The sequence below is a fragment of the Hibiscus syriacus genome, unplaced genomic scaffold (assembly GCF_006381635.1).
Source record: "Hibiscus syriacus cultivar Baekdansim isolate YM2019G1 unplaced genomic scaffold, ASM638163v2 tig00111332_pilon, whole genome shotgun sequence".
Lineage (NCBI taxonomy): Eukaryota > Viridiplantae > Streptophyta > Magnoliopsida > Malvales > Malvaceae > Hibiscus > Hibiscus syriacus.
In genome coordinates this window covers 545,078-568,287 of record NW_024063061.1, presented here as the reverse complement: position 1 = coordinate 568,287, position 23,210 = coordinate 545,078, and the positions used below count along the sequence as shown (strand labels likewise).

The window sequence follows — 23,210 nt, the reverse complement described above, 5'->3', positions numbered from 1 at the left end:
CAAAATGATTTTTCTAGGCCTGCATCCCTCAATAGTGCTCTTGTTCTTTCTAACAAGGTTCTGTTCATCCGCTCTGCCACTCCATTTTGTTGAGGAGTGTTCACCACTGTGAACTGTCTTTTGATGTTTTCTTTCCTGTAAAAGTCATCAAATTATTCATTTGTGTATTCTCCTCTATTATTTGTTCTGAAACACTTGATCTTATTTCCAGAATCAAGTTCCACCTGCGCTTTGAAGTTTTTGAAAGTTGAAAACACATCTGACTACTTTTTAATAGGATACTGTCGTAACCGTCTTTCGGTTGGGCCCCGAAATTGGGCTTCGAATTGAAAAATGTGATTGGAGTCGCCACCGATTATTTATTTAAAAAAATAAATAGGTTAATTGGATACCTTATATCTTACCTGATCTACGTCTTACCAAAGATATGTCGGATTCGGGAGTCGGTTACGGTCAAGGAAGGATTAGCACCCTTGAACCGCCCTTTCGGTACTACGTAATTTCCAGTTGTTTTTAATTAAGAAAATCGAAAGTTAAAATTTAAAGGTAACATATGATCCAAAATTACTTACCTCCAATCAATTTGAAAGAGTACCCTTAAAAAGTCGAGAAACGCGTTAAAGGAAAAAGGAATAAGAGTAATGAAATAAGAAAATAGAAGGAAAAAAAATAAAAAATGATGAAAACTAAAGAGGAATAAAAACATATAATTATTAAGTGCAAAATAATATAATGATAATAGTAGTAAAATAAAAACGCAATCACACCAAAAAAGTAAAAAAAGAAAGTCAAGGTTTGGTGAAGTATAACTGTCGGGAAGAAAAAAAAAGATAAGGGGTGGAACTGTAGTTAATAAATGAGTGTGATGTATCCCTATAATATAGTAAGAATGAATAAACAAAAACATATGATATATATATAAATAAATAATAACAAAAAAAATAATAATTTAATAAAGTAAAATAATAATAATGTAATATAATATAAATACATGAAAAAAAAATAAAGAAGTATAAAATATAAAAATATAATTAAATGTATATATATGTTTAAAAAAAAGTAAAAATAAAAATAAAATACAATAAAAAATATACATATAATGATAATAATAGTAGCAAAAGAGAAAAATATATTTATATACGTTAATAGTAAAATAATAATAATATAATAGTTATATATATATATATATATAATAATTTTAAAAAAACATTAAAATAATATTAGAATAAAAATAATTAATATATATATATACTTAATAATACGATTTATCAAAAAGAAATAAATAAAAATATGAAAATAATACATAAGGGACCGTTCATCGGCGACAAATCTTTCCTTCGTTTTAAATATCCTAGTATTTTTCCAAAGCGGCGTCGGGGTTGTGTAGATCTAAAAGAAAAAGTTTCGAACGACAACCCCTTTTCCTCGGCCAAAACTGTTTTTTTTCAAGCACAAAGACGAATAACAACACATGCAAGTGAAGAAAAGAATGCGAAATGTATTGCTCCTGAATTGTTTACAATAGCTTCAAAACAATCTATTTGCTCGTATTTTTATGGTAATTTCGTATGCCAATCGTGTGTTACAATAGTGAGCTACAATGGCTATTTATAGTGCTTGTGGATCCTATCTTTAGGAGTTTAAAACATAGCAAAATTCTATCCTATTTTAGGAGTTGAATCCTAGCAGAATTCTATCATATTTTTGAGAGTTTGAATCCTAGTAGGACGAAAAAGGTGTGTTGACAGCTGCCCCTCTTTGCCCATAGTCATGTAACGGGGATAGGGCAAAGATTGAAAAACACACTTTTCGTTCGGTGGAGTTGAAAATTTACTCTGATGTTTCAATAACTCCCTGTCGAATTGAGTTACGGATGACTCCTCCGTCCTGAAGTCGAGTTCATCTGGAAGCTTCTGAGCACTATATCCTTCGTCGTGAAGTTGGAATCGAACTCAAAGCTTTTGGCGAGTGGCCTTTGAATCGTCTTCTGGATCAAGATACTTCGTCGTGAAGGTGAAACTTGACCTGAAGACTTCGGTGTTGATGCGTTACAGATGACTCATTCGTCGTGAAGTTGGGTCAATCTGTTTGTGAAATTGGAATCGTACAGGGCCCCTTCGTCGTGAAGTTGAGCCTGAGAATTGGATATCCTTCGCCATGAAGTTGAAATCCAAATATTGTTCCGAGTCCAATATCCTCCGTTGTGAAGTTGAAATTGGTTCTGGAACCGGGAAATTATTTATTGACAGTCAGCCGCCCCTTCGCTGTGAAGTTGAGCTTGTGTTGTCTCGAGTCTAATATCCTTCGCTGTGAAGTTGAAATTGACTCTGAATGAAATCTTGTTGACAATCAGCCGTCCCTTCGTTGTGAAGTTGAACTTGTGTTGTATCGAGTCCAATATCCTTCGCTGTGAAGTTGAAATTGGCTCTGAAATTTGAAAAATGTTTGTTGACAACCAGCTGTCCCTTCGTTGTGAAGTTGAACTTGTGTTGTCTCGAGTGGCACGATATCCTCCGTCGTGGAGTTGAAATCGCGGATGAAACTGAAAAGTTGTTCGTTGACAACCAGCCGTCCCTTCGTTGTGAAGTTGATCTTGTGTTGTCTCGGGTAGCACGATATCCTCCATCGTGGAGTTGAAATCGGTTCCGAAATTGGGAAATTGTTGTTGGCAACCAGCCGTCCCTTTGTTGTGAAGTTGAACTTGACTATAGCTAAAACCTGAAAACGTTATGCATATATGTGATGAGATGGATGCAATGCTCTTAGGTATGCCAAAAATGCATATGCAACATATGTTATTTTTGGGCTCAGGAGAGAAATCTCGAACTCCGGTTGTTTTTCTGGAATCTTGGTTCTGGAATCTTCAAGTTCTGATCCATGGTCTCAAATTTTTCAAATGTTCAAATCTGATGTGCACATTCTAGTTTTTGATTTGAGAAATGCTATCCCAAGTATGTGCCTGAGCTGAGTGTAACGGTTCAGATGATGCTTCAAGAGAAATTTTCTCAAAAGAGGCAGAACTCGTTTCAAGTGAAACGATCTCAAAGATATTTGTTGCTTCAAGGGAAACGGTCTTAAGGGAGACAAAATTTTGTTTTAAGAAAAACTGTCTCAAGAGAGACAAAACTTAGTTCCAAAAGAAATTGTCTCACGGGGAGATGAAATTAGTTCCAAGGAAAACATATTCAAAGATGATGCTTCAAGAGAAATTGCCTCGAAAGCGACATAATTCATTTCAAGGGAAACGATTTCAAAGATATCTGTTGTTTCATGAGAAACGAAATTTTGTTTTAAGGGAGATAAATTCAAAGATTTTGTGTTTCAATAGAAACTGTCTCATGGGAGACAAAATTTGTTTCGAGGGAAACAATCTCAAAGGTTTTGTGTTTCAAGAGAAACTGTCTCAAGGGAGACAAAATTTGTTTCAAGGGAAACTATCTCAAGAGAGACGAAATTCATTTCAAGGGAAATGTTTTCAATGTTTATGTTTCAAGAGAAACTGTCTCAAGGGAGACAAAATTTTGTTTCGAGGGAAACTATCTCAAGAGAGACAAAATTCATTTCAAGGGAAATGTTTTCAATGTTTATGTTTTAAGAGAAACTGTCTCAATGGAGACAAAATTTTGTTTCAAGGGAAACTATCTCAAGAGAGACAAAATTCATTTCAAGGGAAATGTTTCCAATGTTTATGTTTCAAGAGAAACTGTCTCAATGGAGATGGAATTTTGTTTCAAGGGAAACTATCTCAAGAGAGACAAAACTCATTTCAAGGGAAATGTTTTCAATGTTTATGTTTCAAGAGAAACTGTCTCAAGGGAGACAAAATTTTGTTTCAAGGGAAACTATCTCAAGAGAGACAAAATTCATTTCAAGGGAAATGTTTTCAATGTTATGTTTAAAGAGAACTGTCTCAAGTGAGACAAAACTTTCTGTTTCGAGGGAAACTATCTCAAGCGAGAAAAAATCTTGTTTTAAGAAAAACAATCTTGAGGGAAATAAATATTCTTTCGAGTAAAACAGTCTTAAGTGAGACAAAGTCTGTTCTAAGAAAAACAATCTCAAGTGAGATAATCATCTGCATTAAATGAGACTGTCTTAAGCAAGACAATCCCATCTTCTCCTGAAAGATCTGTAAAATGTATCGGGATGTAACTATCATGATGATGGATGTTTGATGTATGCCAAGATGAAATTTATTTACTGTTGAATTTGCCCTCAAGAGAGGAAAAAAAATCAAGGTTTTTATTGCTCATGATGATGAATGCAAAGATGCAAATTTCATACATCATGTATGTACATGATGTATATGTTGAGATGTGAGGGGAATGGTTGCGTGTGTAGTCTTCATTCTATCTCTGACTCAGTTTGTCTTCATTTCCACCAGGGTGTACTCTTGCAGACCTCAAGACAATTTTTCCTTCCCCTATCAAATTTCTTTCCAAAAATGGTTTCCTTTGCCTCATTTTCGATCTTGAGCTTCGGAGCGATTATTTGTTGAATTCCAAGATATGCTTCCAGAGAACTTATCTTGTTTGAAAATGCTTTTCTTCTTTCGAATTTTCAAAATTTTGAAAAATATCAAAAGGAACTTTTTGAAAATGTTACCTTTTTCTAGGTTTCACAATTGAAGCAAATCATAAAACATGAGTTCATTGGATATCAAAAGAATCAAACACTCTTTTAATCTTTGATAGCTGCAAATCTTTGACAAATATCAAGATCGAAAAGTTGGTTTAGAGGTGGGTTTGTTTCATCGATTTGGTTATCGTGAAGATCATGGCATGCCCCTTTTTCTTGATTTGGTATTTTGATCGGAGGCGAACAAAATGACACAACTAGCATAATCAATGACTAGACCTTTCAGAACACTTCTGTTTCAGTTCTCTGAAATCTTCCATTTGTTCAAGTTTCGTAAGCTCTTCCAACAAAGGTAGTGCAGAAATATCGGTCTAAAAATGAAATTCTTGAGTGCTCGTGTGAATTTGACTATAACAGGTGTTTCTCAACTCCCTTAGTCTATTATTACCAAAAATTTCTTTTTTAGATAAATTTGATTTATTTTGCCATTGTCTGGCTAGCCGAATCCATAAAGCCGGGGCGTTCAACCAATTGCTTTAGAGGGACAGCTTATTATTATAATCATTTTTATCAGGTTTAACAAAAGGGTTCATCTCATCACAAAGTCTTTGGCCTGACAAAAACAGTGGAGCAAACACCGAATTGCCAAGTGTCCGAGCAATGTCATTGTTTGAATGTAATCTATTCATAAAGCCAGGGCTTTCGAGTTTCCTCTATAACCAATTGCCTTAGTGGAATAGCTCAGCTTTAGATCACAAAGTCTTTGGCCTGACAAAAGCAGTGGAGCAAACATCGAATTGCCAAGTGTCCGAGCAGTGTCATAGTTTGAACATAATCTATTCATAAAGCCAGGGCTTTCGAGTTTCCTCTATAACCAATTTCCTTAGTGGAATAGCTCAGCTTTACGGGTTTAATTTCTTAAGATTGTCAAGAAGAACCTGTTATAGTCTAGGTGTTTTTTGAAAGTCAAGTGATCTCATCTTTAGAGTTCAATTTCCAAACAACTGACCTAAACCAGATTTGCTTACTCGACTATTACATCTATGAAGATCATTATCATCACTGAACATTATAAACAAAGGTATAAACCAATTAGTTTTGCAATCTCATGTGTTAGTTGCCCCATTCTGTTCGCTCTTAATACATGTCTGAATGCCAGACCTTGGATGAACTCTTCATGAGAAGAGAAAACTTAGCTTGGTAAGAGAAAAACATGTAATCTGATGTATCTTTTAAATTAGGACCAATGAGTCTTTGTTTTGCAGGGTTCAATCTTGTCATTTGTCAAAGATTTACAACCTCAATTGTTAAACAGTTTTTAATTAAGGTGATATTCAAGGAATTCAAGATTAAAATTTGCTCATTTCCTAAGAGGGGAGCATTTTGTTTAAACGTCAAGTGACTTAAAAATGTTTACGCATAAGAAGTACGAAAGAAAAACAAGTTCAAACAAGATGATATGCTTGATAATGCAACAAAATTCCTAATGGATGCCCCATATGACTCTCAATCAGAATGCCCCATTACATATTGAAAGTGAAAGCCCCTGAATTGATCAGATCTTGGACCTTACGTTTCAATGCCCCATAATTCTCAGTGGTGTGCCCTGAGCTCCCAATATGATAGTTGCATACGGCGTTAATATCATGGCCTTCAGGATATGGGGCCTCTCTAGGTTTGGATTGGACCGGGGTCATAAGATTTTTCTCAACTAGCATTGGGAGTAACTCCTCATACGTCATTGGGATTGGACTGATGCAAATCTTTTCTTGCCTTGGTTCCTTCTGAGTTCGTTTAGAAGTACCGGATGGTACAACAGCAGTGGAGACCGTAACACCTTTGTTGGCGTTGTAGGTGCTAACATTGTTGATATTCTTCATGCGAGGCTTCTTACTGGAGTCATCTCCCTCAATTTTTCCTTGTTTTATAGCTAGCTCGATCATCTCTCCAGCCATAACTAGATCTGAGAAACTTCCCGATGTGATTGCCACCAGGTGCCCGAAGTAAGACACTTTCAGGGTTTCTATGAATAGCTTCCTAGTTTCCTTTTCATCCAAGGGTGGATGAACTTGCACAGCCAGATCCCTCCATCATTGTGCGTATTGTCGAAAACTTTCATTGTGCTTTTTCTCCAGGCTTTGTAGCATAACCCGGTCTGGTCTCATATCGTTGATATGCTTGTATTGTTCTAAGAAAGACTTGGCTAAGTCTTTCCATGTCTTGATATGAGTTCGGCTGAGCTAGTTATACCACCGGATGGCTAAACCAGACAGGCTCTCCTGGAAACAGTGGATCAGGAGTTGGTCGTTCCCTACATATCCTGTCATCTTCCGACAGAACATAGTGATATGGACTGAAGGGTAGCTGTTCCCATCGAACTTCTCAAACTCAGGGAGTTTAAACTTTGGTGGAAGCACCAGATCTGGAACCAGGCTCAGCTCCATTGCGTCCACTCCATAATAATCATGGTCCCCTTGGACCATCTTCATTTGATCTTCTAACATCTTGATCTTCTCTTCCATCTTCTTTGCCTTATCATCCTTGTCAAAATCCGGGATGTGATAGTCTTCCGGATGAGTGTTGGTCACGGAAGCTTGTATATTTGCACCAAATATGGCTTTCCCCTTGACAGCATATGAGTCCCCTTGTAATCCGAGTAAGATTTTAGGTGAGACAACCACTTGTGGGGTAGGTGGTATAGTTACCCCTTCCGGTGAACCTGCCCCAGGCGCACTGGTCTGTTGTAGGCCAACTAACTTGGCAACGATCTGATCAACCAGAGATTCTTGGTTCTTCATGATTGTATTCAGAGTACTCAGACTACTCTGGTTTATCTTATTTTCAAGTTCTTTTTGCAATTTCGCCATGTTCTCCTCGATTTGAGCGATTCTGGCCTCCATTTGTCTTTTCTTTTTCAAGCGGGTGTTATGCGGATGAGGTGTGTCTAACGCTTGAGGCGGTGTATCCAGTATTTATTCCTTCATTGAGACATTCTTCCGTTAGTTGATGTGAATGCAATGAAAATAACGAAATGCAAAATATGTCTAAATGCATGATGCATGAATATATTCGAGGCATTAATTCAAAAAATATGTCTGTTATTATGACTAATCCTCATTGGGGACAAAAGTGTTTTATCTATTAAGAGACAAAAATATTCTGACAGCTTTTGACATGTTGACTAGTCTTCTGTATTCGTATGTCACTGGTTGAATAACATGTCGAACCACTCCGGCTTCTCTGGATGGGTACTGGCCCAAGAAGTCTTGAATGACTGCATCTCTAGCATCTATCTTTGGTTGAGCTTGTCCCCAACGAATGCGTCATTGGAGCCCTCGATTGATAGGAAATATGTGAAGTCATTAGTTTGTTCATTGAATTCGTCAGCTATGATTTCCAATTTCAGCTATCGTTTTGCCATTGTTGTCTCTGAAGGGACTCCTAAGATTAGTAACCTTCATCTTGCCCCTGCAACCTCTGACAGTCAGTTTTTCCAAGATAATCTTTCATTGTGCTTGATGCAGACCCGATTCATTCTGAGTCCTTTATAACGCGGCAAAGTGATATATTCCTCAATTGTGGGCACCACGCATTCAGGATTGAATATGACACATAGTCGCCTTGTAGACTGTCCTCTGCATTTTTATCTTTTGTATTACAACCCCTTTGTCCATTAATTCAGATTATTTATGTTTAACAAACACACTTTTGGTGGATCAACACCTCTTTTAAATGATGCAAGTGATGAAAACAAAATAAAAGAGAACAAAAACAAAAAGAGTTAGTGAGGTAAATCAAAATAATAATAAAAATGAAAAATCCTACCCCACATGATATCTACCCCTCATGCTTATTATTCCTACCCGGACATGATCTCTATCCCGTAAGTTGGTTTTGAACAAGTCCTAATCTCATAAATTTCTAGTTCACATGCTTTGAACAAAAAGTAAAGCAGGAAATAATTCCAGCATCCTAGGGTTTGAAATGAGATTTTAGGGTGGGCCCTAACTCCTTGTACTCTCCGGGTTTAGGTTCTAAAAGAGGTACCCGAGTTCTCCTTACTGGTGCCCCATTGGGCTTGCCAGACCCTTAGTCCTAAGCCCATTACAAGCTTATGTGGACTAAGTTAAACTCGAGAGGAAACATTCCCTTATGCCCGCACGGAGAATAAATTCACACGAAGGCATAAGGTATATGTATCCCGAAGGCTACTTGCTAGGCCCACACGGTGAATAAATTCACACGAAGGCGTCTCTTTCACCCCCACTTAAAAGTAATTGGAGCTCGGGTATAGAGCCTTAGATGAAAAAAAATCTTTGAAGGCTGAAATCATGAGAAAACGATTAGTCCAACTATTTACTCGAAAATATAATCAAAAGTAAGTAAAAAGGATCGGAATATTACCTTAAAATTTAAACTTACCCTTTTCGTTAAAAAGACAACTGGAAATTACCTTAGCCTGACTCACTTACCTGTGTCCCCAGCAGAGTCGCCAAGCTGTCGTAACCGTCTTTCGGTTGGGCCCCGGAATTGGGCTACGACTTGAAAAATGTGATTGGAGTCGCCACCGATTATTTATTTAAAAAAATAAATAGTTAATCGGATACCTTATATCTTACTTGATCTGCGTCTTACCAAAGATATGTCGGATTCGAGAGTCGGTTACGGTCAAGGAAGGATTAGCACCCTTGAACCGTCGTTTCGGTACTACGTAATTTCCAGTTGTTTTTAATTAAGAAAATCGAAAGTTAAAATTTAAAGGTAACATATGATCCAAAATTACTTACCTCCGATCAATTTGAAAGAGTACCCTTAAAAAGTCGAGAAACGCGTTAAAGGAAAAAGGAAATAAGAGTAAATGAAATAAAGAAAATAGAAGGAAAAAAAATAAAAAAATGATGAAAAACTAAAAGAGGAATAAAAACATATAATTATTAAGTGCAAAATAATAATAATGATAATAAGTAGTAAAATAAAAAACGCAATCACACCAAAAAAGTAAAAAAAGAAAGTCAAGGTTTGGTGAAGTATAACTGTCGGGAAGGAAAAAGACGATAAGGGGTGGAACTGTAGTTAATAAATGAGTGTGATGTATCCCTATAATATAGTAAGAATGAATAAACAAAAAACATTATGATAATATATATATATAATAAATATAATAACGAAAAAAAATAATTTAATAAAGTAAAATAATAATAATGTAATATAATATAAATACATGAAAAAAATAAAAATAAAGAAGTATAAAATAAAAATATAATTAAATGTATATATATGCATATGTTTTAAAAAAAAAAATAAAAATAAAATACAATAAAAAATATACATATAATGATAATAATAATATCAAAAGAGAAAATATATTTATATACGTTAATAGTAAAATAATAATAATATAATAGTTATAAATATATATATATATAATAACTTTAAAAAACATTAAAATAATATTAGAATAAAAATAATTATATATATATATACTTAATAATACGATTTATCAAAAAGAAATAAATAAAAATATGAAAATAATACATAAGGGACCGTTCATCGGCGACAAATCTTTCCTTCGTTTTAAATATCCTAGTATTTTTCCAAAGCGGCCTCGGGGTTGTGTAGATCTAAAAGAAAAAGTTTCGAATGACAACCCCTTTTCCTCGGCCAAAACTGTTTTTTTTCAAGCACAAAGACGAATAACAACACATGCAAGTGAAGAAAAGAATGCGAAAGGTAAAAGCTTTCACCTTTTATTGCTCCTGAATTGTTTACAATAGCTTCAAAACAATCTATTTGCTCGTATTTTTTCTGGTAATTTCGTATGCCAATCGTGTGTTACAATAGTGAGCTACAATGGCTATTTATAGTGCTTGTGGATCATATCTTTAGGACTTTAAAACATAGCAAAATTCTATCCTATTTTAGGAGTTGAATCCTAGTAGAATTCTATCCTATTTTTGAGAGTTTGAATCCTAGTAGGACGAAAAAGGTGTGTTGACAGATACACCCAACATCTATTGGAGTAGTCATCAATAAATGAGACAAAGTATTTTCCTTCACCTAGGGATGTAACTGGTGTTTGCCATACGTCAGAATGAACCAATTTTAGAACATTTTTGCCTCTAGAATTTGATGTGTTGAATTTTAACCGGTGTTGTTTACTTGTTATGCAATGCTCACACAAATTAAATGATACCTTTGTTAAGCCTGGAATTAGCTTTTACTCCATAAGGACTTTCATTCCTTGTTCTGACAAATGTCCAAGTTTCTGATGCCATAGCATTGCATAATATGAACTATATGAGGCAACAGAGGCTTCTGCTTCTAGCAAAGTCTCTCCCTTCTAGCAAAGTCTCTCCCTTCAGCATGTATAAGTTTGTTGATATCTTTTCGCCTTTCATCACCACAAGCACTCCACGGAACACCTTCATGATTCTTTTCCGTGTTTCAATCTTGCTTGCATTACTATCCAACAATCCGTAGGATAATAAATTTTTCTTCAGGCCTTTCACATGTCGCACATCTCGAACAACTTTAATTGTTCCATCATACATCTTCAATTTGATGGTTCCAACGCCAACGATCTCTAAGGCATGATCATTGCAACTATACACAAATCCTCCTGAGACAAGTTCATAATGTTGAAACCATTCTCTTCTTGAGGTAATGTGATATGTTGCTCTCCAATCAATGAGTCATATATCTGTAAATATCTTTATATCTTTTACGGTGGTTGACGCTTCACAACATAGAGCATCTCCATCATCTGAAGTGTTTGCAGTATTGCCTTGTGGATTGGAGTTTATATTTATACTGCAACAATCATTCTTCAAGTGACCCTTCTTTCCACAGTTGTAGCATTTTAATTTTTTCTTACTCCTCGACTTCGATCTACCATATTTGTGACTGCTGCTTTGGTCACGCTCTGATGATCTCCTTCTCATCGTTGTCAACGCTTCTGCTTGTTGCAGATTTATTTGTCTGTCTTCCTTGTTCTTGCACCGATTTTCTTCTTGTAGAACAACAACTGCAACGTCATCGAAGACTAAACTGGTGATATTACTGTTTGTCAAGTTGATGATGAGTTGATCATACGAATCAGGTAGACTTTGAAGTAGAAGTTCAGCACGTTCTTGTTCTCCTATTGTACATCTTAGGGACGTAAGATGAGAAAATAAAGTGTTCAACATGTTTAAGTGCTCCGTCACTGAAGTAGATTCTGGCATCCGGAGAGTGTACAATTTCCTCTTAAGAAATATTTTATTGTGCAACGATATGGCCTCGTACAATTTGGTGAGATGATCCCATATCTCCTTAGCTGTCTTCTTCTCCTCGATGCTTGACAATACTTCATCTGCGAATGCTAGATGAAAGTTTGTCATAGCATTCCCGTCCATCTCGTTCCATTTGCTTTCATCTGTGAAATCTACCGGCCTTTCACTGATAGCTGCTAGACAATCGTCTTTCCTCAGAATGGCCTTCATCTTCAATTTCCACAATGAGAAATTTCTCCAATTGAACTTTTCAATATCAAATTTCATTGTCATATCTTCTATTACGGATAGCTCCCACTATTTCACTATCGTGAATAGTTCTCTGGAACCTTCAAAGAACGGGTAATATCTTCTTACTTTCTTATGTTGGAGGATCCACCTTTTAGTGGCAACCACAAAGACAATAAGTAGATATTACACATTCTAATCTGGCTCTGATGTTAATTGTTGCAGAATACGGCTATCAGATAGAGCAAAATCGCAATTGATAATTTGATAAAATAAAAATGAAGATAAAAAAAGACACAAATTTTACGTGGAAAACCCCTAAATAATATAGTGTAAAAACCATGGGCAACAATAGAATAATTTCACCATGAGAAAATAGGAATTACAACTTCACTCGATCTAACAAGGAGAAAACAATGATAATTTTCTCTTGATAAAAAGGAGAAAACAACTCTCAAGAAAACTCTATAAATTTTCTAGTATTGGGAGAAAGCTAGAATGATTTGGGATGATTTTGAAGCTAAATGGGTTAGGGTATTTATAGTTGAAGCTTATTGACTAATCTTATAAATATTCTAAAATACAATGACTAAATTGCAATTATACCTTTACCCAAAAATCAACAATTTTCAGCTACTTTTTGGTGCATTAATGTTGTTTAACTATTGATGCCAACTTACTTGGCACTTTCGGAGATTGCATGCATTTTCAACAATATGTATGTACGTTAATTCAAAATAGAAGAATACATGCATGCATGGGCATGCATAACCCTTATATATGTAGGGAAAACAAACTAATAGTACTTTTTTTTCTGGAAACGAAGGACCATGCAAGATCTGATTGAGAGGTATAGCAAGTACACCGATGGACCTCAACTGCGTGATGAACCCATGGTGGAACCTATGGTATGTCATATACGTTTTGTATACACTGTACACACATATTTCTTTACAAAGTTTTACGTAGAAACTAATAGATAAGCCCATGAAATCATCAATAATGAACATGTCAAGTTTTGAAGTATTAAATTGTGGTTGCAGTGTCCGTCGCAAATGCCTGCAGATGTTACATAATGCGTAACGACTGCCACGAACGTGATTTATTTCTAAAAAATACAATATTTATAAAATGTTATATTTTTACATTTTACATTCATATTTTAATATTATAATATTAATATACTATTTTATATATTTTATTTTAAAAAATATAATTATATATATATATAATTTCATTAAAAAATTACATATTATACAAATATTATACTAGATAATAACAACCATAATCTTAATGAATAACATATAAACATCCAATATTAAAAAAAACATATAAATGTTTTTTTACATTTTAACATGAAAAGTTCATTTTACACAATTTTAAAAAATCATAAATACAAATACAATAACTTTATTTTTTTAAATAATTCATCACCAAACTAAATTAAGTAAAAGATCTAAAACATCTTCATTTTTACCATTGTCTTATTTTTTATTCATCTTCATTTTAATATAAAAATACCATATTATGTGTATCATAAGATGCATAATTGATAAGAAACATATGGTACAATAAATAGTAATAAATAAAGCTTTTAATGAATAATATGTATTTGATTGGTTGAAATGAGAATCCTGAAATGATTCACTCATTTTATTATCATTTACAGTTTTGCTAATGGATGGAATGACGGAGGTTGAGATCGACAACAAGATCGTGGGATTCTTTATAGCCAGCCATGACACAACAAGCACTGCAATCATCTTCATTGTTAGCTATCTCTCGGATCATCCCGAGGCTTATAACAGGGTCCTTGAAGGTACGTACTTTTTGGTTTGGATTTTAATATTAATATTAGTTTTGGGTGGGGGGATTGAATTGAATGATGAAGTGGTGCAGAGCAAATGGAGGTATTGAGAAGCAAAGAGGGAGGGTTATTGAGATGGGAAGATATACAGAAGATGAAGTATACGTGGTGCGTGGCATGCGAAGTAATGAGGTTGGCTCCACCTGCCAATGGTTCTTTCAGAGAGGCCATTCCCGACTTTACTTACGCCGGTTATACCATTCCAAAGGGATGGAAGGTAAGTCCCCCCATATTTCTCATATATATACTAGAGAGTAGGCATCATTCATTATGGTTGATGTTGATGTGTAACTGGTTCAGGCGTTTTGGACGGTGCATACAACAAACAAGAATCCCACATACTTCCCGGATCCTGAGAGATTCGATCCATCAAGATTCGAAGGAAATGGTCCAGCGCCCTACGCGTTTGTGCCATTCGGGGGAGGTCCTCGGATGTGTCCAGGAAAAGAGTATGCGAGACTTGAAATCCTGACATTCATACACAACCTCATCACCAGTTTCAAATGGACCAAAATCAACCCCCAAGAGAAGATCTCCTACATCCCTTCTCCCATTCCCGAGGAGGGCCTCCCCATCAGCATACAACCAATGCCAAATTAATGATTGTTCCCACAAATGCCTTGCCTCTCTTATTGTTATTTGTTCTTCCCTTCCTTATTTTAGTAGAACCATGATTGTGGAGTTTAAAAACCCAGAGTTGTTGATGTCTTTTGAAGTTGATATATTATAAATCTTTTCTGTTTTTTGAAACTATGTAATAATAAACTCATTTTTTTTTATAAAAAAAGCTAAAAGAGTAATAGTTTACCGTTGATTTAATTCTACATTCCTCGTCAAATATGCATACATCACACATCATTGCTGAATCGTTATTAGATGGGAATTCACCCTAAACTCTTGGGTTATTCTTACTATTACCCCATTTACTATAGAATAACCCGTTTCAATTGAGTACATGAAGAAGAAAGGGGCCTAACTACCTAAGCATTGGTTTTATCAAACAAGTTAAAATTTTATAGGGTAAAGTGATTAGTATGTAAAAATCAATTTTGACTTATTTTAGTAACTAAACTTTTAATTTAGGGGAAGGGTATAAAATGATGCAATTAAACAACTTAGAGAGCTAAATTGATGCGAAAATATGATAGGATCGAAAATGATAAATTGGGTATACTATAGGGATAAAGGTGACCCTTAAGCCTAAAATTTATTTATATTTTCGTAGTTCTTGAGGATATCGAGAAGTGGTCAAATGATAATGATGTGACGCTCGTCGAGTACGTCGGGGTCCTTCGCCTTGGACATCTTCGTCCATATTTGTTTGTTTGTTGAAGAGGATGTGTACTGAACACACTTTGTGTAACACCCCCAACCCGATCCGACTCGAATACGAATCTGAGGTGTCACATTGATTAGTCAAAGCACATACCTTTATAAAAACCATAGAAAATTTAATTAATTTCCTTTCTATAAAGTTAATATTTTACATAAACTAGTTTAAAACATTATCAAACTCCATCAGAGTGTATATTCATAATAATTTGGTTTACATGCCAACATACTACTTTACATGACAGAACATACTTTACAAAATATTTATGATCTGAACTTTGTGCGGAGATATGCTGCTTTACGGATCCAAAGCTTGATCTTCTGACTTATCCACACCTACGTGTATGACACTTACACGCTAAGTCATAGACTTAGTGAGACATGTAAATGCACCATGTAAACCAAAAAAGGCATACATATATCATATAATGCACATCATAATTACATACCAATTGAACCAATCATTAACATTTTTATTATACTTATTTCCTTGCCATTAATTCTATTCTATCATATGAGCATATAGTTGACATAAATGTATAATATAACTCCAAAACACAATAATACATGAATAAATACTAATGGCATATCATACATAATCACAAATCATCTCTTATCACAAAACACATATGCACTCATTATCATTATCTTCTTTTCTATTATCGTATGATTCTGAGCTTATCATTTATACATGTCATATAGCATAAGTATCATTTCACAAAGAACACATATATTATCATAACACATATTTATTATCTTTAATGTCCATGCACTCTTTTGAGAACTTAAGGTATGTGAGTACATAGAGGTTGTCCACAATGCTGTCACCACAGCTCGTATAAATCCCACTAGGGGCGCATAGAAATTTGTCCCGTAGGACCACTATGTCCCGAAGGACCACTGATAATCCCTCGACTCTTGGCATGCCAACTATACCTATAGCTCTCATAATACATGACATGGGCATTACCTTTTATATCTTTTCACATATTCACGTAAGCACATAGTTCACTTTCACATAGCATATTTCCATGTAATTCACATTCACTTATCACATAGCTTTTCACCTTTACTTGTATTCTTTTTCACAAAGATCGTAATCATGATTCTTATCTCATAACACATGTTCGCATATACATGTTCTTATACAATCCCTTCATTCAGTTATAACATTTAACCTAGTTTATTACACTAACATGTTTTCACATCACTCATTTATCATACATAGCATATCATGTAATATTTTAGTAGAACCACATATAAGTCATATCACTTTCACATATATTTCATCTCATGGGATCACATAACTTATTATCACACATACATACATTTACATAGTTCACATATAAAGATACATTCAACAATTAAACATATGCATTTACTCATATACAATACATTTAGCACAATATCACTACATGTTTATGCTTCAGCACCCCTATCACATAATGTCGAAATTAGACTCGTTGCAAGTCTTAATTCCTTATCATAACGTACACTTAATATCATGGACTCACCTGGTCACAATGAACACTATCAAGTTCTTATTCTTTCTTGCGAATCTTCCTCTGACGATCTATCCGAACTTTGTTTTCGATCGATGTCTACACAATCATGTATTTATACTATCAGTATCCAATTGATATACTATAATCTATAATTTCTTAGACTAAAAGAAAGATTCATTCCATTTCCCATTGAAGTGCATCGGTACATTCTACAGTGTATCGATGCATCCCTTAACATGTGCATCGATGCACTACCCATGCATCGATACACAAAATACCTTCGATGTTTCCATTTTTAAGAGGTGTATTGATGCACTCCCTATGCATCGATGCACTCATTGCATTCGATGTTTATTTCGTTGAGAGTGCATCGGTACCCATTGAATGTGTACCGATGCACACAACCCAGAAATTACATTTTGAGCCTGAAAATGTCTTACTTTGTCCCCAAATTCTACTTATTAATCCCTCCTTATACCTTAAAACTTATCTCTACATATGTAAACCTTCTTATAACACTATAACACTTCACCATCTCTCATAATTCACCATAATTCTTGAATCAAAGAATTTCATCAAATTTTCCATGTGTTCTAAATTCAATTCTATCACTTCTAACTTTCTTAATTAACCCATTGACAAGTCAAAACCATCCTTAGAACTTCAAAAACATTTCTATAACAAAAGTTCATTTCTAAACTCTTAATAAAAATTCCTTTCTAATTCTCTCCTCTTGGTGTTTTAAGCTTACGTAAGCTTTACTTAAGCTTATATAACACCCAAATAATCAAAACCTACTTAATATTCAACTAAACAACCATAAAAATTCAACTTACTTTTTTGTAGCTAAACTCCACGTGAAGAAGAGAAAGCAAGATGAAGAAAGAAAGCTTCAAGATATCTCTCTTCCCACGTGTTATCTCCCTAAATAAGAGATAAAATATCTTCCAAGTTAAATTATCATAATACCCTTATAATCCTTTCATAATTACCCTTTTATCAAATACTGAAATTTTCCTATTTAAATTCTTGAACTTTTATTTTTTCTAAATTGATCCCCAAATTTCAAAAATTCTCATTTTAGTCACTGACCCTGATTTTAAGATGTTACACTTTGAGATCAATCTTCGAAATACAATGATAAGATATTTATGGTATTTGATTTCATCATTACCGTCACTCTGAATCGACTTGACTACCTTGTTGACCATATATGATATGATGTTATTTTCCTTCACCTGCATGTTCAATGGTTGGGTATTGGAATTTAGGTCCATAACTTATTGGGTTCGACACAACAGTACAATAACACACGCTATGTGGCATGTTTTTGAAGAAAAATCTTTTGCTAATGGAATCCCATGAAGGGGGAATACAACATGTATTCTTATCTCTTGGAAAATTCTAAAAAAAAAAAAAAAAAACAGGTGAATCAATTCAAAGTAGTTATCCTATTTAAAAAAATCCGAATATGTAATGCTTTATAATATCCTATTAAAAATTCCGAATATTAAATTTATATATAATTATTTATTAGTGATGTGTAAATTTAATACAATATTGATATATTAATAATTTTAATATTTAATTCACTAATTTATGATCACATTTCATTAAATATTCGCCCTAAATTAATCAAGAATATAATCCTAAAAGATACTTTACTGTTTAATCAATCGTCAGGTAGCTGTTGTCACAACTTGAACACGCAAAGCATATTTTTGCTGCTCAGTTTCACTATATATTATGCATCAAGCAATGACAATGTATTGAGCCCAAAAAAAAAAAAAAAAACAAGACAATGACAATCCCTTGCGTAGATACACAGAGAGATAGATGGCTCCATTACCAAAGAAAACCATACAAAATTTCATCCACCGCCATCCATTAAAAGAAGTTTGGGCCAGCACAAAGTTCCTCTGCGACAGTTGCCGGACTCCGGGTTCAGGCACAAGGTACCGATGCGAACCGTGTGACTTCGATCTCCATCTTCACTGTGCCAACTCACCCGAACCAAAGGAAACCATAAAACATTTCTTGCATCGCCATCCGTTGACGAAGTATTCTTCGGGCAGAAGAGGGTTCCACTGCGATGGTTGCGGCACTCCAGTTACCGGCACGTGGTATCGATGTGAACAGTGCGATTTCGATCTCCATCGAGACTGTGCCGACAGCCCTGAAGAAGTGTCTTTCGTTTTGCACCCGCATCCTCTCAGGCTTACTCCTTTCATGCCGCGCCATTACTGCAACTTGTGCCGTGCCAGTATCGTGGGACTTTTCTACAGATGCGAGCGGTGCGATTTTGATCTTCATCTTCAATGTTATCATGAGTTGTTTGCGGAGCTGAAGGTTAAGTCTTTACTTTCTTTTTCAGTTTGTTGTGATTTTATTGTAAAGAATTACTGTATCTGTATCTATTACACAGAAAGGACCAACTAAACTCCGTGATCAAAAAGAAGTGGTTGATGCTTTAAAGGGCTACTCCACCGAGTTCAAGGAGCAGATTGAAAGATCATATGAAGAGAAGCTTATGCGAATTACTGAAATGGTAACCTAAGTATCTTTCTTGTTATATTCAATGATGACGTTATTTCTGTTTTCATCTCAGATTTTAAAGATCGTTTTCCCCTTGGCCATATTCTAGAGATCTTTGTTAATGAATATAATTCAGTCAAAGTAAGAGTATTCCAATGGTTGCAACCCAGGTCATAAATAAAACCTGATAACACAAGGGAAAGCCAAGATGTGAGATAAATGTGTGCCTTCAAAACTTAAAGTTTGGTGCTATGGCCTCATTTTATATCCAAAACGTAACCATGTAGCCTTTTGAATCTTACACCATGTTTTCCCATATACCCCTTTAAATTATATCTGATAGATGGGAATCTCACGAGTCTTTGTATTCCTGTTTCCTTGAAGTGTTGGGTTTTGGCCTTGTCTAATCTTAATTTGATGCCTGTAGGTATTGGTCAGCATTGTTTAGACATCAAATATAGTTTTTTCTCTTATACCGCGTCGTGTTTGTGTATTTTCCATGTTTACGGTATTTTTATATTGAGATAGTCACGTATAATGTTATATTTTTTGTGCACTGTGTTGTGTTTTACTTTTCTTGTGTAGTGTCTAAAATCGCATCTATCTACCAAGTTGGCTGGTTGCGTCTTGTGCTTTTGCTTATTGCTTCTCATGTCTAAGCATGGATATGTCCTTTAGTTTTTGTCTAATGAATGATGATGTTTGTATAGGTCGAGTCAAAGCTGAAGGAGACGACCGCCAGGCTTGAGCAGCAGTTAGCAGAGGAGCAGGCGGCGAGGCTGAAGGCAGAAGAGATGGCACAATTAGCTCAAATGAAATCAAACGATGAAATTCGGAAGCTTCGAGAGAATCTAGTAAGAGCACAAAAAGAGACGGAGGAGCTCAAGCAAGCTGCTCGCTGCACCATCCTCTGACTTAAGCCACTGTCATGGCACTGAGAAAATGACTCTATCACTAAGATTTTCATTCTTTTAAAGTTGGCGTGATTCACATTATTTAAATCGTGCCTCTGTTAATATTCAAGCGTTAAGAGATAACAACACTGGCTTTATTGTTATATGTTCCTTATTTAATCAATTGTCCGATTGGGCTTTTCAGTTTAACCAATAATCCTTGAATATTTTGAAAATAATATCTAAGAATTGGGGTTCTAATGTTTATGCTCCGTTAATATATCTCTTCAAGCTTATGGTTGGTTCTCCCAAGTTGAAAAGTCTTTTTAATTTCTTTTAATGTTAGATTTAGCCATATGTAAATGGATGTGTAGCACTACTGAATCATCAAACAAAATTATAAGAGTATTGTTTGATCGGCCTAGGTTGGGTTCATCAGTTGTTAGTGGTTCACTTATTTTAGTTTAGACAAAGACTCACGGTCAATAAACGTTAATTAATAATTTTATGGAGAGAGAGGTTCATAATGAAAAAGATAATGAAAGGTATTACGATTATAGAGAGCCTTCATTCATGTGATTTTATGGAGAGAAGAGTTCATGAGAAAAAAGATAATGGAAATCATTAAGATTACATAGTAACATAGAGCCTTCATTCATGTCACAGATGAGGGTATTTATAATGATTTTTAGTGTGTGTCAATTGGAAGATTATAATAACTATTTGTAGGTTGATAAAACTAAGAAGATTTTGTAATTATACCTTTAATTTTGTCCTAGTAAATCACATTAATCCAATATGAGTCTTGTCTATGCATTGTAGTTGTCAATTATAAGATAATAGATAAATAAGTCAATTTAGGGAAAATGAGAAAATTTCAGAAATTATTATCTTAAAAAATAAATTAATGTGTAATGTGTTTATTATTTGATCGAACAAAAGTAAATAAGATGAACAAATTATAGTTATTATCATGTGAAAAAAGCACTCCACTACTCCTAAACTACGGCATAGAGAATTTTATTTGTTTAAAGTTAATAGCAGTCCTTTTGACTTAAATATCACGTAGTATCTATTCATATTCATATTCTTTTCAAAGAAGCTTATCATCGAATTAGAATCAAAACTTTACATCACAATGAGAAAGCAAGTATCCACGTGGCAACTTTGGAGAGAATATCCAAGTGTTGAATGATTAAGACCAATCTTAAGCGAGCTTTGATCTGGAGACGTCAAAGGTTTTGTATATGATAGGATTTGAATCAAAATTTTGCACTAAATTTTCTCAACTTTTCCTACCATAACTAGAGCAAATGAAGTTTTCAGAAGCATCCTTTAGCAAATAAAAGAAGCAAATATGATTTATGGTAATGGAACCTCAAGGTGTTCGAGGAGGAAGCATTAGTAAATTCCCAAGTCCAATTTAAAAAAAAACATATTATAAATCTAGTTGTTTAATTAAAACGAAGATTTAAGTGTATAGCGGGAGAAGGATTTGAGGAAGAAGGTAAGTGGTGGGAGAGAGAGTATATAGGAATTAGACAAGTGTGAAAAAGAAGGGCGTCGACCAAAATCGATATTTAAAGTGAGAAAGTGATGGGGGGAGAATCTAAGGGGAGGAATATAAGTGTTGAAGCTCTAGACCCAAAGAGAAGCAACTGTTAGACACGTTGTTTGGACAATGGACCAAGTCCAAAGGAGGCATTGCAACAACCTCGAAGCTAGTTCAAACTAGTGGGAGGTTGTGTGCACAGGATATCTGATCATCATATCCGAACAAGTTGAAGAAGAGTTCAGATGAGGCGCATATTGCGGAAGACGGCTATCGGATAGAGCAAAAATGCAACTGATAATTTGAGAAAATAAAAATTAAAGATAAAAGAGATACAAAATTTACGTGGAAAACCCCTAAATAATATAGGGTAAAAAACCACGGGCAACGGTAGAAGAATTTCACTATGAGAAAATAGGAATTACAACTTCTCTCGATCTACCAAGGAGAAAACAATGATAATTCTCTCTTGATAAAAAAGAAAAAACAACTCTCAAGAAACTCTCTAAATTCTCTCTAGTATTGGAAGAAAGCTAGAATGCTTTGGGATGGTTTTGAAGCTAAATGAGCTAGGGTATTTATAGTTGAAGCTTTAAGGACTAATTTGTAAATACTCTAAATTACAATGACTAAAATTGAGATTATCCCATTAGTAAATTTCAACAAAATTTGATGTGCCTTTCGATGCATTTAATGCTTTTTGATTTTTTTTTCAACATGTATTTTCGGTGCATATGCTCAACAATCTCCCACTTGAAGATTTGATTGGAACAATCATATCTTCACACCATTCTTTCTACCTTGTACCATCATGTTGCTTATGCTTCTGACAGGCCACAAGAGGATCGACACCAAGTAAATTTATCAATGTTGATCGCCTTTGTCATGAAATCTGCTATGTTGTCTTTGGTATGGATCTTCTGCATATCTACTGTCCCTTCTTCCACCTTTTCACAAATGAAATGGTATTAAACTTGTATGTGTAACCCCCCAGACCCGGTCTGTAAGTTAGACCCAAACCTAAGTGGTCACATATCCCATTCAGAGTTTTTTTTTTACAACTTATAGAATATTAAACAAAATATATTAATATTACAGATATGTCCAAAACGATAGCAAATACATGTCACAAAATATAACTGAAAAACATATAGAAATATATGTTCGTACAAAATAAGTAGTTGATCTCCCCTGATGCCAAATCTGCTAGCTTATGGTATGCTATTATCTGAAAAAGGGTAAAAACTATAGAATGAGCTAAAAAGCTCAGTGTGCTCCAAACAGTGTATAAAACGTACGAATAAAATATTCCAATAAAATCAGTTATCAAACATGTTATATATATATATATATACTACCCCCATCCATCAAGTCCAAATTGTGTAGGTTCCCCAGAACCATACACCCACCAACAAATCCAGTAAGGTCCTGAGCACACAGCAGAGGAGC

The 23,210-nt window shown here is 34.7% G+C and overlaps 1 protein-coding gene and 1 pseudogene across 1 annotated transcript; both read left to right on the top strand.

Moving 5' to 3' along the window:
• The window catches only part of LOC120158924, a 29,216-nt pseudogene extending 8,971 nt beyond the window's left edge, over positions 1–20,245 (top strand).
• On the top strand, positions 13,884–14,544 carry LOC120158884 (beta-amyrin 6-beta-monooxygenase-like). Its single transcript, XM_039169614.1, has 3 exons — positions 13,884–13,896; positions 13,977–14,161; positions 14,245–14,544. Exons 2-3 carry the CDS (start codon positions 13,982–13,984, stop codon positions 14,542–14,544), a joined length of 480 nt encoding a protein of 159 aa, XP_039025545.1. The 5' UTR covers positions 13,884–13,896; positions 13,977–13,981.
• Positions 20,246–23,210: the final 2,965 nt, after the last annotated feature.